Here is a 16,551-nt window from a genome sequence, read left to right as displayed (position 1 = left end):
CAGTCAATATGATTTGCTCTTTTCACCAAAACAAGTGTCACATCAAAGTTTCATAAGAGCTGTGAGACTACCCCCAGGCCAACATGGTTAAAAATTGTCTCTACTTTCTTTGTTATTAGCCCATCACATCCTGGTAATTATAGATGTTAAGATGCTACTATGAAGAAGTGATTTCTCTCAGGCAAAATCAATACGCTGTTTCAGGTTCAGTGAATAAGCATCCGTTCATTATTGTTGTGTGTGTGTGTTTTCCAGAGCTTCCATACGGCTGGGAGAAAATCGATGACCCCATTTACGGCAGCTACTATGTTGAGTAAGTATCTTTAATATGTAATGGTTAGCTTTTGATTTTCTCTGATGCTGTATTAATCTTGTTTATTAGAGAAGTCTCTTGGTATAGACAGAATCTATTTTTTTCCATAATTTTGTATCACTCACTGAAATTGGTATTTACATTATAAGATCACGAATGAAATGCCATGAAAACATGATACAGTGTCTATCCATGACAATATCTATACATGAAAGTCAACAACATAATTACTTGCCCTAATTATAGGTCTTACATTGTTATAATTTCACCACTGTACATACCTTGTACTATTTTAGACAGTAAACACAGGAACATTCATTTTCCTTTAATGCTGTCAAAATGATGTCCTTTACCAAAAACCCTTTTAAGGTGCCATGTGTAACTTTTCTAGAGGAGGGTCCATTAAATGCTTTTTTCCATAGATTGCTTTATCTGAAATGTTTTACAGTATGGCATTAAACCTTTTTATATTCATGGAGACCAAACCAGGGCAAGTTACAGGTCAGATCTGTTAGTCTGTCAGAGTTAGTGTCTGTTTTCCTAAGTATTTTTGAGTTAAAAGCCCATCTGTAATTTAATACATCTAAAGTATAGCTGTTTAATTTTATACTCTGGGACATTCCAGGCAGAGCAGTGGCATTTCCATAGAAACAAGCAGGTGATAAACCCCAACCAAAAAGTTACATAGTGCACCTTTAAACACAAGTGTTCTAATACAAAAAAGTCTAATATGTGTAGTTATTTCATGATTAGTTGATGTGGTTTACACTGTGGCACTGTATATTAAGCTCTGCAGTAGCCCGTCACTGTCCTCTCTATTGAACTGTGTGTCCCTTGTTTGGAGGTGTCATATATTTTTGGCTCAATAAGCTCCTCTCTAGGCCAAAGGGACTATTTTTAGACCAGGAGTCATTTCGCTTGACTTTGCCCAAGAAATATCTCTGAATGACACTTGGTTGCACTCTAAAAAGCACTTGATCAGTGTCTTGTTTTGCATCGTCGTCACTAAAGAGGTCAGTGAGTCTGACATTATGCAAGCAGGCACAATGTAGTTAGCGTTTTGTAATTAGCGTTATGAAGATGCTGCATTGATTAAAGATAAGGTGGGGAGGAAGCAGCGCTATGCAGCTCAAAGAAAATATATAATGAGGGCTTATTTTGCTAACACAAATTATGTCTAACAGCACTCTTCCTTTTTGCAAATGACTTTAGAAACTGTGCAGGATGGAGAGGAAATGTCCGCTCCAGGTTTCTTCTGCCACTTATATCATTTTTTTGTTCCTTTTACTCAGCAAAACTACTCCACAGTTTGTGTGGATAATAAGACCTGGTCCTTAATTAATCACCAACAGTATTTTGTGCTTTACTGCTGTGATTTAAGATCCTTTGTATGTTAGTAGTTAATTGGATGGAGTGCCTTCCCTGATAGAGTTTTTATTTATTCATGTATTTACTGTAGCCACATAAATAGAAGAACCCAGTTTGAGAATCCAGTTCTGGAGGCTAAAAGAAGAATCCAGCAGCAGCAACAGATGCAAAGCCAGGGTCTGTCCTCACTGCCGCTCCCCACCATCTACAGAGGTAAGATTAACAGCCCCTCAAGATGATGGGGCTTTCTATATGTAAAAGAGAGCTCTGTTTGTAATGTTGTCAGTGTACTGGTGCATGTATTAAATATGATGTATACGTATGCATAAAACCATGATGAGAATGTGATGGAATAAGCATTCATTAGGTTTATGGGCATAAAAGTAAGTAGAACGATGTTGTACTTGTATTTTATTGGATTCTCACAACCTGATTGCAAACATTCACATGCCCCTGTTTTTGTAGCAGTCAGATGCACTGCTGGTAAAACTGGATTGTGAAGTGGAGGTTGGTTTCCGTAGTAACATGCTAGAGCTGTCTTTGTGGTTACACTCTGTCTCCTCCCTCTCTCATGCTCCTACTTTCCTCTGAATGTGGATGGCAGTGGAGGATGTGTGCCCCTTTGCCACTCTGCCCAGACCTTTCCTGGCTCAGGTGGGCACAGTGCACGAGCGCTGCCATAGCCTCAGTGACCTGCCCCGCTCTCCGGCTGCTGGTCGCAGAGCCGCGGCGTTTGGCACGTCCTCCTCCGCCAGCTCCTCCCCACTGCGGCGCGTTTTGACGCGGCGGATGAATACGTGTCCTCATCAGGAGCCACTTCACACTTCGGCCTGCACTGTGCTGCTACAGCAGCCTGTGCTTAGCCCCGAGTCCCTGTGGCACTTTGTCAGTAAGTAGGCCAAGAGACAAGCAAAAGAGGCTCACTGTTGGTCCCATGGTTGCCTCTCACCATCTAAGCATGCTAGCTTGCTAAGCAAACTTTCCTTTAAGCAGCTAAATGAGTGACAATGTAATATGGCAATCAAAAGATTTTCAAAGTAACTACTGGAAGGTTAAGTCTGACAAGCTTGCCTGCTGTGCAGTCCAAATGCCAACCATTCTCCAAAATTGTCCCAGTGCCCCTTTCTTCCCAAAACCCCAGTTCTTTTCCAGTTTCTCTGAGCGTTCCTATTTAAAGCCCAGCTTGTCAAGTGCTGATATTGCCACTTCTCTATTAGGCCTCCACATCTCAGCATGAGACCAAAGATGAGTGGTAGGGATTATGTGGAAAAAATAGCCTCTGACCTACACCCAGTCCAAAACAACACCTGCATCCTCAGCTCACAGCCCCTGTGCAATAAAGTGGTGCAGCTAATTCTTGTCCAGTTTCCTGTGGCTATTCCTAATGGATAGACTCTCCTCGCGTCCCACCCATTGAGCACTGCCCTGCCTCAGCTTTGCAGGTCCCTTTGTCAATTTCTCACAGAAGTGGTGTCTATAAGAGGTTTATTTCTGTATGTGTCGTTTATAGAGAAAGCACCATTCACCCGGGACCCCACTCAGCTGAAGGGCAGTTTCTTATCCACGGCTCTGCAAAAGAGCAACATGGGCTTTGGATTTACTATAATTGGAGGCGACGAGCCAGACGAATTCCTCCAGGTCAAAAGTGTTATCCCAGATGGGCCTGCTGCAGCTGATGGGAAGATGGCCACAGGTATGTCTCAAAACAGAACAACAGAATACAAGATTCTGTCCAACACAAGCAGACAAATAAAAGACAAATGTTCTTGTGAATAGTGGAGCATGTCCTGTAGACAGAATAGATGCCTGCAGAAATGGCACCATTTAAAATGTGTGGTAGCACAGTGGTTTATATTAAGGAGGTTGTGGGATTTTTATACAAACTTGTCAATTCAATCTTTTAGGGTAGTCTGCATCTTTTCATACTGCAACTGTAGGTTTTCTCTGTATACTTGAACATCCACGCCCTAATTTTAATTGATTTAAATATTATTAGTTTTGATTTTCCTTAGAAAATGAGAGGCCTGTCTCGATAATCAGTATATCAACCTATGTCAACATGTATTGTGAGGAATTTGTCTTTGCATTAGGGAAGAACTTTTTTCTGTCCTACAATAAGATTAGAGCTGTATAGATTTGAATAAATACTACTAATAAATACTTTCTTTGACACACTATAGATACTAACTCTCTGTCAAAATATTTATTTATGCCAATTATTGTATTGTGTGCTGTATGTTTTAAACAATATTGTGTTTAGAATAATTTTGGGGGCTAATCCTGTTTTAGGGTGTTGTAGCATTTTTTTCAGCATTGTAGCATTTTTTCAGTGTTATTGTTTATTGTCTTTATATTTTGTCCAGCAATATATCACACTTCAATAATTGTGATTCCTTCAGTGGATCATAGTTGATTCACACCACTCATAACTTTTTAAAGCATATACTAGTATAGGCAAAAAGATATATAATACATTATAGTTTGATACAGAAACACACTGTGTATAGTCAGTTGGTGTATGGAGTGCAGGTGCAGCCTGGCATCCTTGCACTGTGTCAGGTGTGCATGTATGTAAGCCATCTGTAGACTCAAACCCATTAATCTTTACAAGCCAGATCACGCCTCCCTGTGGTCACATGGGGGTGAACTACTGCACACACGATCAGATCCACACACACACACACACAATACTAGAGTGGTCCTTCTGTATTAAAAGGTCAAAAGAAGTGGAGCGGGTTTGTCAGTGCAGAGGCAGAGGCAGAAGCAGGTGCAGACAATGAGATTATAGTGGCAGATTATTACATATAAAATAGGTTACCCTGGCAGCTCATGACAGTTATTAAATACCACATTAATAGAGTTGTTCTGAGGAGTTTTATTCTCATGTGTTGTACTGAATCTTAACAACTATGCGGTTTCAACGTTACATTATTCAGATCTATGCCTAAAGGGTTATTTTATAGTCTCTGCAAATTAGGTGAGGTTTATCTGACCGCCATAGACAAATCCAATCTACAGTCTTATATCATTTTTATGGTCTTCTGTTCTGCAACTCATTCATCTCAAATATGCTCCAAATTCAAAAGGAGAGAATGTGTTTTAACTTCCTCTACCTACCTTTAAATGTTGTATTTGTATATGTAATCAATTATTAAGCAGGAGTATTGTCATGTATTTTGAGTCTTCTTTATTTGTATAGCATATTTCATAAACAGTTTCCAAAATACTGCACAGAGACAGGTAAAAATTATTTTCCTAATAAAGAAACAAAAAAATACTAATTAAATGTTCATTTTTTGGCCCCCTGTCAAGAGCCCTTGAAACCATCCTAACCTTGTCACCTCTATGACATCCCTGCAATTGAGAGGCTATTTGAAAATGCTCTACACACTCTAATGCAGATTTTAGCTATATCTGTTGTTGAGTTTGTACTTGAATTATGTAAACAATTTGGTGATTCTCAAAACGTTTGACTCAGTTGACCTTTGTAACGGTGACCTCCCCACAAGAGAGGCCACTTGTTTTGTGAAGAAGCTCTTGAACCCACCATTCGCTGCAGTGAAACTGTCAGTAAGCATGTATTTGTAAAAGAGGAGTATTACTTCACTAAGCAGCATGGTCAAAAGGACAGTTCACAGAGCAAAGACTTATCCATTCATAAAAAGCAATAAAATGTACATAAAATCAACTGAAGGAAATATTTTACTATTACGTACTGTAGGCAAATATCTCCAAACTAGACTACTGTTCATAATAAAACGTTCTACTATAATAAGACAGTAATACCTGTTTATAATGTATAAAAAGGTAATCTGTACGTAATCTAAATGGTTGCAAGTATTGGGTACAGAAAAATTTTGCTGCTGATTGTTTTGGTCATACTTTAAGTTATGTTTGATTAAAATAAAACGTATGTTAACTGAAACTAATAGACCTGAACTGAACTGAAAATTTCTGACAATTCTGTTCATTAGGGACCCCAAGCATTTGCCTGCCTTGCCTATTGGTTAGTTTGATGAAACCATTGGTCCCATGCAGAGAAAACCTACAGTAACCTATTGTAAAGTATTTTATTGTAGCTTATTATTATCTCTATTATTATTTATTGTTTTATGTAGCACTATACCACTGAAACAAGTTTCTCATTTGTGAATTTTGTTCACTCACAATGGCAATAAAATTTATTTATTATACTTATGTAAACTAAAATAGACAAAAAAGAAACACACTCCAGCCCTCTCTCCACGCTTGTCACACACACAAAACAATGCAAAAAATTGGCAAAGAAACATTAGTAGTCAGTCAATTCCAGTCCTGTCAAGATGTTCAAAAAAGGAGTCCATGTCCGTTCAGAGTCCAGTCGTGCCACCCTCAGAGTGTATTGCACAATAAAACTTACGCCACTCAATTAGCCTGAGTTGCAAACCACTCTGCTAGTCCGTTAGTAGGCCTGTGTTTTCCTGAGTCACTGGCTGCTGTGGTCCATTTCCGCTGTGGTCTGAAAGAGGGAGAGCTGAGGGCCAGGCCGGGTGACTCCAGGTCATGACACCATCATTTGTTTTCTGCTCATGTGCTCGCTCATCGATTGTGACACCAACGCTCAAGGCTAGTGTCTACGCCGTTTACCCAGATTAATTAAAAAGTCCCTCACGTCACATCGCCTCAAGGTGTGAGCTCACTTTGTCAAGATCAGTACAGGAGTGTTAAAACTTCAGACGACGTTCAGATATTGCTATTTGAAACTGAAAATTTAGGTGATATCTCAATCTGGGTTTCACCGCTGTCAATCACAACAGTGTTAATCTACTAAATAATCCAGAGAATCAATATGGTTTACCACAGAGATTTAATAGAGTCCTCGGTGCTATTGGCATTGGTATAATTTTATATTTTCTGAGATTAAGTTAAGATGCAGTGTGAGGTTTTCAAGGTGAAGGCATGTTTGACTTTCAAATCATGACTCATTGCTGTGCACACATTTTCACAGTTTCTTCATCCTTCTGAACAAAGAGTGTGATTATTGTGGCTGCAATTAGAAAATAATCATTCATAATCCACCCAGGTAATGTTGTTTGTCTGCTTTGGTTCTGAAAGTCCTCGCTGTGTCTGAACAAAATGCAATATTTTGTATTTTTATCAGTGCCAAAATAGTGATGGATGTTATACAGTGTTCATGACATTTTTGTCTTTGATGGATGGAAGGAAGAGGGCTATGCAACTATATAATGGGTGATTCTTGATTTTTTTTGTAAGAAATACACAAACTTTTATATAAATTTTCATTTTAATAGCCATAATAACACACGAACAAAGACTTAATTGATGATGAACTGAAATGATTCAGGCTTACTAACTACTTAATTAGGAGTTTAGGAATATAAAAGTAGGTACTGCCTGAATCATTCTTAATAAAGTGTTTGTTCATTATCAATTAAGTCTTAGTTCATGCTTTATTCATGCTATTAAAAGTGTAGTTATCATAAGGTGTTATCGTGTTTTGGTGTTTCACAAAAAGCCACACTATCTCCAGCCTCTTAATTTATTGGAAGCAGCAAATAAAGGTTTTTGAATCCTATAAGTCAACCCTTAAACTCTCTTGTCTTGGGTAGTATTTTAAGCAGATAAAGCACTATCTGTGGCCATGTTTATCTGAAGAAAATGCTTTATGTCTGTTGAGGTAATCTTCACAATGCCTCAGGCCACTATAATGTACTGCATTGTATTGTAGCAAGCCAAGCTCTTTAATCAAGCTCTGGGTATACACTACATCCTATTTTATTACCATTCATTATCTCTTCCTCATTACACTTTTTTCTTAAAGGACTTGAGAAACCTGAAATGACCCTGTCTAATAATAGCAGTAATATATAGAGGCTTCACTGTCTGCAAATGAAACCGATCTAATTCTCATATATGGTGGTTGAGCTGGATGGACCCGACAGCAATTTTAATTAATGTCAAATATCCATCCTTATTTAACAGCCACTTTGTTTGCTGTGGCACTGCATTGTTGACAGGCCAGTATACAAGATATATATTGATTTCCTCCTTACCTTTTTATGTGTATTTGTTTGCATATGATCAATGGGTGTGGGGAAATTAAAAGGTTACTACTTGCAACATGTAAGTTATGGGGTAAAATATAGTTGTATTTTTCAGCAATTTTACTATAACATAAAGGCCTACATTTGGTATGCAACATTTTATGATGTACCCTGAAAAAGTTATACCTTGTAATTATGTATGACTGTAATTTTGTGTTCTTCAAAGTTCTTTATACCGTGTTATTCTTCCTCTCTTTTTAGGTGATGTAATTGTGTACATCAATGACATGTGTGTCCTGGGCACCACACATGCAGATGTTGTCAAACTTTTCCAGTCCGTCCCGATTGGTCAGAGTGTTACCATGGTTTTATGTCGCGGTTACCCTTTGCCCTATGACCCAGAGGACGCCGCTAACTCCAACAACAACACCACCACGACCATCATCTCCCCACTCGGCATCATGGAACAGCGTCCCATAGTGGTCAACGGGAGAGCCACCTACGACAACTACCTGGACTATCTTTCCCGTACGGCGCGTTTTGTGACAGATCCGAGTCAAGAACAAGTGAACGCCCAACAGCTCCTACCCCCGCATCCTGGTGACACCCATTTGGACGGGTCACTTCCTGCTGGTACCGGTACCACACCTCCGGACAGTGTTTCCATGGCGTCTTCGGGGCCGACACAGGGCGAGCTTCTGACTCTGAGCATGGTGAAAGGCGTGGATGGGTTTGGGTTCACGATTGCAGACAGTGCAACGGGGCAGAGGGTGAAACAGGTGCTGGAGCCTCAGGGCTGTCCCGGGCTGTGTGAGGGGGACCTGATAGTGGAGATAAACAAACAGCCCGTACAGGGACTCACACACACGCAGGTGGTGGAGCTGCTGAAGGAGTGTGCCGTGGGAGCGGAGACCAGCTTGGTGGTGCAGAGGGGTGGGACAGGTAAGACTGATGGGGCAGGTACGACTGGGGGGCGAACTGCAGGCTCAGCAGCTGTAGCTCTTTCTCTTCATGCATCTCTTTCTGTATCCTCATCTTTTCTGTCACTGTTTTTAACCTCTATCCCACAGAATCCTCTTATGCAGTTGTTGTCACCAGCTTCTTGTGGACTTTACTGATATTTAACATTTTTGTATGACAATATGTACATTTGTAGAATGTACACATGAAAGAAAAAAGAAGTATAAAATAGACTGCTGAAACTACTAGGATTCATAACACTACTAAGTTGAATTAACTCTATTCTGCTTTTGAATGCTTTAAAAGGTGCACTGTGAAACTTTTCTGGTGGAGGATCTGCCACATGCAAATCTCATGAAGATGTTATTGCTTTGCCTGGAATATTTCATAGTATGGCATTGACATCTTGCATTTTTCCCAGTTCCCAGATTTTATTGCAACAAAAATATCTCAAAAAACATATATTCTTACTATGAGCGAGGCAAGGATGCTTCTTAACAGATCTAACCTCTAACTTGGCCTGCTGGCATCACCTGCTTGTCTCTAGAGAGATACATAAGTTTAGTGCCTTACAATGGAACATGTTAGGCAATAACATTACCATGGTGACACACTCCACCTGAAAAGCTATATAGTGCACACTGAAAACACTTCACTATGCCTGAATTCTTTTCTTAGTAAATGTAAAACTCTGCTGTTTTTGAACCACTGCAGATGGATCTGAAGGGCTTTCCTCTGTGCTTCTCTGAGCCTTTGACAATAGCAGTAATGCAGTGCACTCTGGTGTTGTGGGTCAGATTGTTATTTGCCTAGTAGCAGCAGCAGACTGGTTTTGTGCTAGTCTTATTAAAACATGGCAGAAACTATTGAACAGGGTACTTTTAAGGTCAGTGATAGCTGAAGCTCATTGTTGTGTCCATTTTGTCAGATTATAGTTTGTGTTAAGATGTCCTTTGATCTGCTTTGTTTTTAAATTTTAGTTTGAGATTTTGGTACATGCTTTCTTTATTTTCACGTTTTTTTGCGTAATTGATGAGTATAGAAATACCAACACTATAGCCTGTATTATTCATATTTAATACCAAACCAGTTGCATATGTTTTATCCATAGACACACTATAAACTATTTCAGGAAACCATCCAAAATCTTGTGAACAGCAGCTACATGATAATTTCCCATTCATGCACAAAGTGTGAAGTGCCATCTGTCTTCTTTTCTGCAGAGGTTTGAGGGTTCAAACAAGAGCTGCCATGTAAAGAGCAGCCTGTCAGCCCATGGGGAAAATGCCAGGCCTATTTACATGCTATATTTCTCTCATTATTTCAGATAAGGAACCGCTTAGCCCCTCAACACAACAGCACTGGAGGGCGCACTCACATCTGTTATGTGTCGATTTCCCTTGACATGACAAGCTCTGGGTCCTCGGGGTGAAAGCGAAATCTAGTGCCACCCAGCTGCCAGTTTCAGCATGTCAAAAATGATCCCAAAATAGCACATTTGAATTGTGAAGAATTGCACATAAACACAGACTCATTAAGTTCAAAGACATGTTCTCCTTGGGGAAATTGGGCGCAGTCACTTTTTGCAATGTCTTTTTGTAAATGCTATTTTTCATACTGATAAACAAAGAGCAGTGATCCGCAGCAGGAAACCACTTTGTATTTCTAATGTGCTAAAACAAACAAGGTGTCATTTGAAGCCTTGTCAGCCTTCTCTACTTATCTGCAGTTTGCTAGGTAAACGGAAATTATTTTCTTCAATGTTTACTTGGGACTATTTTGAGTTTAAAGATTAAATGTAAAAAACTGAGGAACAAAGGTATGATGATATATACGTACACATAGGGTATTTACATAATGGGTGATAAACATAGGCTACTTGAGTGAGTAAACGGTGCCAACAAGTCGTATACAGTTTATAGCATAAGGTTTCATCAATATAAAATTGGCAAGTGTAACCACTGCAGTTTATCAATGCACCCACGTTGCTTTTTCAATTCATAACTTAAAAGCTGTTAGACTTATCCTTGTGTGAAGTGAATGATGATGAAACTCCATGTATTAAGTTAGATTTTACTTCAGGAATTTGGACAGACTAGGACTAAACCAGACTCTGACTCTCTGGCACAAACTTGAGAAGTGTGGTAGTAAAATAAAAAGGGATTTCCACTCCCTCTGAACCCAAACTCCCACAGGTTATTATCTTTGCGTTTCCATGACAACCCACCCCAGTGTCCAGCATAAAATATTATATATGAGAGAGGATGGCTCAGAGACCAATCCTCATTTATAATTATGCACTTCCCTTGGCCTTTCAAGCAACCACATACTGTTTGTATGTGCTCTATGAGTTTGTGTAGAGAAACAAATATATGGTGTAACATACAATACTGACTTTTACCTTATGTGTCAATACAGTTTGCACCCAGTAGCTTTGGTCTTTTTATTTTTTTTGTAACTTGTACTTGCTGCCATTGACACAAGAGAAAAGCTTTCATTTTTTAAGTCTGCAGGCCAATCAAGACAACATAATTGTTTTAATTCTGTAGTTTTCATAGTGATAAAAAGCTTGACTGTAGGTGAGTAATTAGAAGCCCATTGTATCTGTAATTGTTGCACTATTTAAAAAGCATTTACCAGAGAGCCCCATTACCTCTGCTTAATTCTGATATTAAGCCATTCTTGAAATTACATTGACTTACCCCCTAGATGCACATTCACCGCTGTGTCGTCAGTGCCATGCCAGTAGAAACACAAAACACATGTTGCCATTAGCCACCAAGTCTGTAGACCTGTTCCTGTGTACTCATTCCTGTGTAGTTTGTGCTGCATTTTACCCAATCTGGCACCCGCCCACGCGTTCACACAAAGCAGTGGCCACATGGTTTGATTCAGGTTCTGCACACACCTACACACCCGGCTTTTCTCGCAGTTCCCTCAGCGCACGAGAGGCATAACACTTACATAAAGCCATTTTGCAGTAATTTGTACCTTGTGAATCCGCTGTTGAGTTTGACTACTGACCTGTAATCAATAGCCTGCACACAGATAACTGGAGGGCAGCGCTGGAGGTCTCCTTTGAAAAAAAAGAACAGTTGAAGAAGAGAGTTTGATTTAGAAAGCTGCTCTGTGCCTCCCGGGGAATCGGTGTGTAACGAGACAGTGATCCATTGGATGCGTGTTTTGTTCAAGACGGAAAAACTTGGAAGCAAAGATGAAAAAGGAAAAAGGAAAGGAGGAGAGAAGAGGAGGGCAGCGGAGTGGTGATCTTGGCTTTGTGCCAATAGATCACAGTCTGTTAGGCATGTTCACAGTTACAGAGCTGTCCCTGCCATGACTGCTCCTCTGGTCCAAAGGGATCCCAGGAAAGATGCCAAAAACAGCAGCATGAAGGGCAACCCGCACAGATCATATGAAAACTAAATAGGGCTAAGGGGTATACCTAAAATAAAGACTATAGAAGTAGGGATTTTAATTTGTTTTATGTGTTTACCAGTTTGCTTTTAAAATATGAAGAAACATTACTTGAAATGTTTAGATAGAAGTTGTTGCCTTTAGTGGTTTTATTGATGTTACAAGCTCTCAAGTCTTTGCCTTAAATAGAAATTTTTGTCTCTTTAGTTTTTACAACAACGTCAGAAGACTATTTAGTTACCCTTAAGGTTTAAACGTGTGAATGTAGGTCAGCCTCTTTTGTCTTTCAAAGTACACGTAATGTCCTGGATTAACAAAATACTTTAATTAAAGGTTCATTGTGTAACTTTTCTGGTGGAGGGTCCATCAAATGCTTTTCTCAATCGAGATGTTATTGCTTTGTTTTGAATGTTTTCCAGTATAGTATTAAACCTTTCTATCTTCATGGAGACTAAACCAGATCAGTTTACAAATCAGATCTATAGAGAGACAACCTTGCTCACAGTCAGAATTCTTGTTTTTCTATGTATTTTTGAGCTATGAAAACTTCTTTAATGTATTAAATGTAAGGTAGAGCTGTTTAATGACATACTGTGGAACATTTTAGACGGATCAATGACATATCCATTGAAACAAGCAGGTGATGGACCCCCTACCAAAAATTTACATATGCACCTTTAATGCAGTGTTATTATGACTTGTCTGACCATTTAAGATTTTAGTTGAAATGTTGCTTAATTCTTGATGAATACGTACTTCATTGATTCCGTTAGTTCTCAATATAAAGATTTTCAGCACCAGGGACAGCTCCTTCTTTACTCCATGTTAACTGTGACTTATAATCTCTCAGTCTTCAGCCTGCTTGTGCTGTTATACACTATTATGTTTAGTTAATAGAATTTATCCCAGCCTTTGATGTTTGTTTACCTATTTAATTCTATTCTATATTCTCTGTCACCTGTCTGCTGTGGTGGAGTTAGACAAATGACTTCACACAAAGCTTTTGTTACCAACTGGCATACAATATCAGTTGCTGCATAATGTGAATCCTAAGCATGCATGAGTAAAAACAAGAGAATAAAGGTCGATCGGAATATCAGTATGTTTTTTCTTTGTTTGTTTTTTATGTTCAAACCAAGTAAAAGGCATTATAGTTTACTCTCAGCTTTCTCTTTTCCATGATCTTATTCATCTGTTACTTCACACACTATAGTGAAGTAATAGTCTATATCAACTTCTATATGAGCTGTATATATATATTTTGGAATCCAGTATTTATGATGTGTACAATTTATTTTGTACCATTTTTAGGTAAGATTTGAGCTGCAAAGGGCTGAATAAATAACTTCTGTGGCCAATTATTGGCTCATTCTGCTTTTTATTTGTTGCAGCTCATGACTTTTAATCATACTGATACTCTCTATTTAAAAATGGTTTTACTGGGATTATCCCTTTTTGTGTGAGTTTCAATATTATCGTTTATTCCTGTATTTATCAATATATTGGCATTAAAATTTTGTTTTTGTGACAGGGCTAAGTTATAGTCTTAGTTTTAATTTCTACTGACCATCAACAGTCACACTTGTATTCTACATTAAAATTTAGGTCAGGTGGTTGATATTTTGTTCTGTGAGCCACTGCCACCCCAAGTTTATTTGTGTGAATAGATATTATGGTAACATCTTGAATATCATTTAGGCAATTAAGAATCTCTGATCTTGTAAGTACTGCTGAGAATTTCTTATTAATGGTTGCGTGAGACAACATAACTTTGATTCATTGTCACTCTGCATGCTTTTGTGTCACCCTGGCTATATTTATTGAAGCATAAATTTCCAGCGTTCGATGAAACCGCCATTTTTCAGGGACTGAGCTGATTTGTGCGCGTTGTCACTTAGCACTTTACTGTAAACAGCAGAAGTGGCTTAGTTTCTAAAGGTCATTGGAAGATAAAGGAGATTGTGGCGCAGTATGTGTGCCCTTTTTTTGCTGCAGTGTATCCGATAGAACAGCCTGTTTATTGTAAGGTATAGTTAAAGTGATCCCCCTAAGCATCCTCAAATCCTGTGTTGAGAGCTCTGTGAATCATAACCTTTACATCCAGACACCTTCACGCAAAGGGAATAAGCAATACATCATGCCATTTGTTAGGATTTGTATTACATAATAGATTTGGAGGTTTTGAGTAACAATACAATAAAATGGCATTTGGTTTCAAGATATTGATTTACCCTTTCTTCCTAGTCTCTTTTGTAGTTATTGACCTTGACATTTTGTTTGTACATATCTGTTTCATTTTTTCATCTGTTGATTTATGTTCAAGCCGGTTATCATTTGTCACCTCATAATTGTTTCGAGTCTGAAATTACTTTTTGCTTTTTCAACACTGCAGGTTACTATTCCCCCTGGAAGACCCCAAAGCAGGTAACAACTTCTGCCTCCAAAATACTAAACTGTCCTAACTTCTGCTTTTAACTTCTTAGTATGTAGTTCTGTGGCTGCTTCTGTAGTGTCTTTACAAATAATAGCAGTTTATTCTTCACTAACTTTAGAGGTAGCTGTCTTGTTTTCCATACTAATACTTTGTGCAGTCCTTTTGACGTGTATCTCTAAATCATCATCAGGATAGGTCAAAGATGGCTCTCAAATCTAGTCGAGAAGCCTCTTATTTAAGTCAAAGCTGATTCATGTTTTCACGCTCACTGTCAATGTCACCCATGAATTCAGCTCAAGTGCTGCAACGTGTCTACCTTTGAGTAACACCAAAAGCATCTCCTTTCATTTAATTAATGTTTATCCCAATGACTCTTAAATATAAATCAACAAGCCTCTTCTAACAGTTAGGACAGTTTGTAACTGCAAAGGACTGCAAAATACATAAAAACAAAATAAATACATTACAAAAGCATTTAAGTCCCCCATCTTACAGAAATGTTTTTAAATGAAAACATTAAAAAAAGACTGATGATGATATTATGATTATTAACTCTTAAATAGCCTTAATTTATTTAATCTTGATTCTGTACGTTTGACTAGTAAATTAAGGCAAGTACATTTTTTGTTTTAATATAGAAATAATTGTGAAAAAAAGTATATTAAAATCACAGTACTTATTAGCCATATTGTATCTCGCAATTATTTCCAATAACATGTAGCCCGACCTGGTAATATGTAAAGAGAGAAGAGTAATGCTTCAAATAAGGCTTGTGTGTTGCTTTATTGGCCAGTAGCATGACTAGTTATTGTATTAACCTTCATTTTATTTCTATTTTACTCTTTACACCCAAATAATTGTTCAGTAGTGCTCTGAAAGTCCATTGTTTAAAGTCCTGTTTAGCTCCGCTTTTGTCTGTTGGGCCCCGGGGACTTCACTGACCAAAACATTCTCTTAGATCAGATTTACTCAGACTGTGTATTTGCCTACACCCCAGTGCCTCTGTCTCTCACTCTCTGTCTCTCTGCGTGGTTGTGTGTGGCTGTGTTTGGCTGTGTGTGCTTTGTGTGTGCTTTGTGTGTGCTTTGTGTGTGCTTTGTGTGTAATCCATTTCACGGCTGGACATCCTTCTGGCTCTGCTCTGACCAGCCCCTGACCTGTCCCATTGACAGAGCTATTACCCTCATGCCAGATCACAAACAATGCACTACACTCCACATGAAATACCTATTGTTCTCATTGTTCTCAATGTAGGTGCTTTTACACAAATCTGGCCCTAAAGTTCAATATCCCTAGCCTTTATGTCTTTTTATACTGCAATATTTTAATTGTAGGACATTCAATTAAACGGCATTGGTGCTCTCTTCATAATCCCATTTGACCATTGGCTGCGCCCCTTCTAAAGTTAAACACTGGTTTAATTGCCATTAATGTGACAGCAGGGGGATATGAGAGGAAGGGTGTGTGGAAAATAGTTTTTATGACCTAGATTTAAATATACAACATGGATATTACCATCAAACACTTCTTAAAGCTTAGTAAATTTCTCATATGAAATGCAGTGTACCCATGCTATTTTTTTTTCAGTCAGGTCCAGGACAGATTGCCTGGCAGATGCAGTCAAACGTATAAAATAAAGTTGGAATTGTGATTATATTTATGTATGTTTGAATATAAAATACTAATATTAAAACAGGTTTCCAGCCAGTTTCAGCCTGCAGCTTGTGCCCTCCCAGGGTGAGCTCTTCAGTCATTTGACATGTCAGCCTCTCATCTCGTGAATCTGCTCCGTGTCGAGTCGTGACTTTGGCAGCCGGCTCTATCTGACACATCAAGGCTGCCACTCTGACGGACTGGTGTCATCAAAACTGTTACTGTCATCTCACATGGTGACAGCACGTTTGTGAAACCTAGTATATAATTGGCTCTCACGCAAATCCAATTTATTTGACCTCCTATAACATGTTTTGTTTTATATATTGTTTAATTTTATTAAATGTTTTCAGTCATCCCTATGT

General features: G+C 38.6%; 1 protein-coding gene across 1 annotated transcript in view; it reads left to right on the top strand.

The window, feature by feature from the left end:
- The window catches only part of magi2a (membrane associated guanylate kinase, WW and PDZ domain containing 2a), a 161,580-nt gene that overhangs the window by 129,253 nt on the left and 15,776 nt on the right, over positions 1–16,551 (top strand). Inside the window, exons 7-11 of the mRNA XM_055153780.1 lie at positions 256–313; positions 1,773–1,894; positions 3,192–3,374; positions 7,987–8,667; positions 14,492–14,523. Coding sequence (XP_055009755.1) covers positions 256–313; positions 1,773–1,894; positions 3,192–3,374; positions 7,987–8,667; positions 14,492–14,523 — 1,076 coding nt within the window. The remainder of the gene's footprint in view (positions 1–255; positions 314–1,772; positions 1,895–3,191; positions 3,375–7,986; positions 8,668–14,491; positions 14,524–16,551) is intronic.

This window comes from Boleophthalmus pectinirostris, unplaced genomic scaffold (assembly GCF_026225935.1).
Source record: "Boleophthalmus pectinirostris isolate CB_2022bp ecotype Guang Dong unplaced genomic scaffold, ASM2622593v1 HiC_scaffold_18, whole genome shotgun sequence".
In the NCBI taxonomy this organism is placed as follows: domain Eukaryota; kingdom Metazoa; phylum Chordata; class Actinopteri; order Gobiiformes; family Gobiidae; genus Boleophthalmus; species Boleophthalmus pectinirostris.
This window is presented reverse-complemented; position numbering and strand designations above follow the sequence as displayed.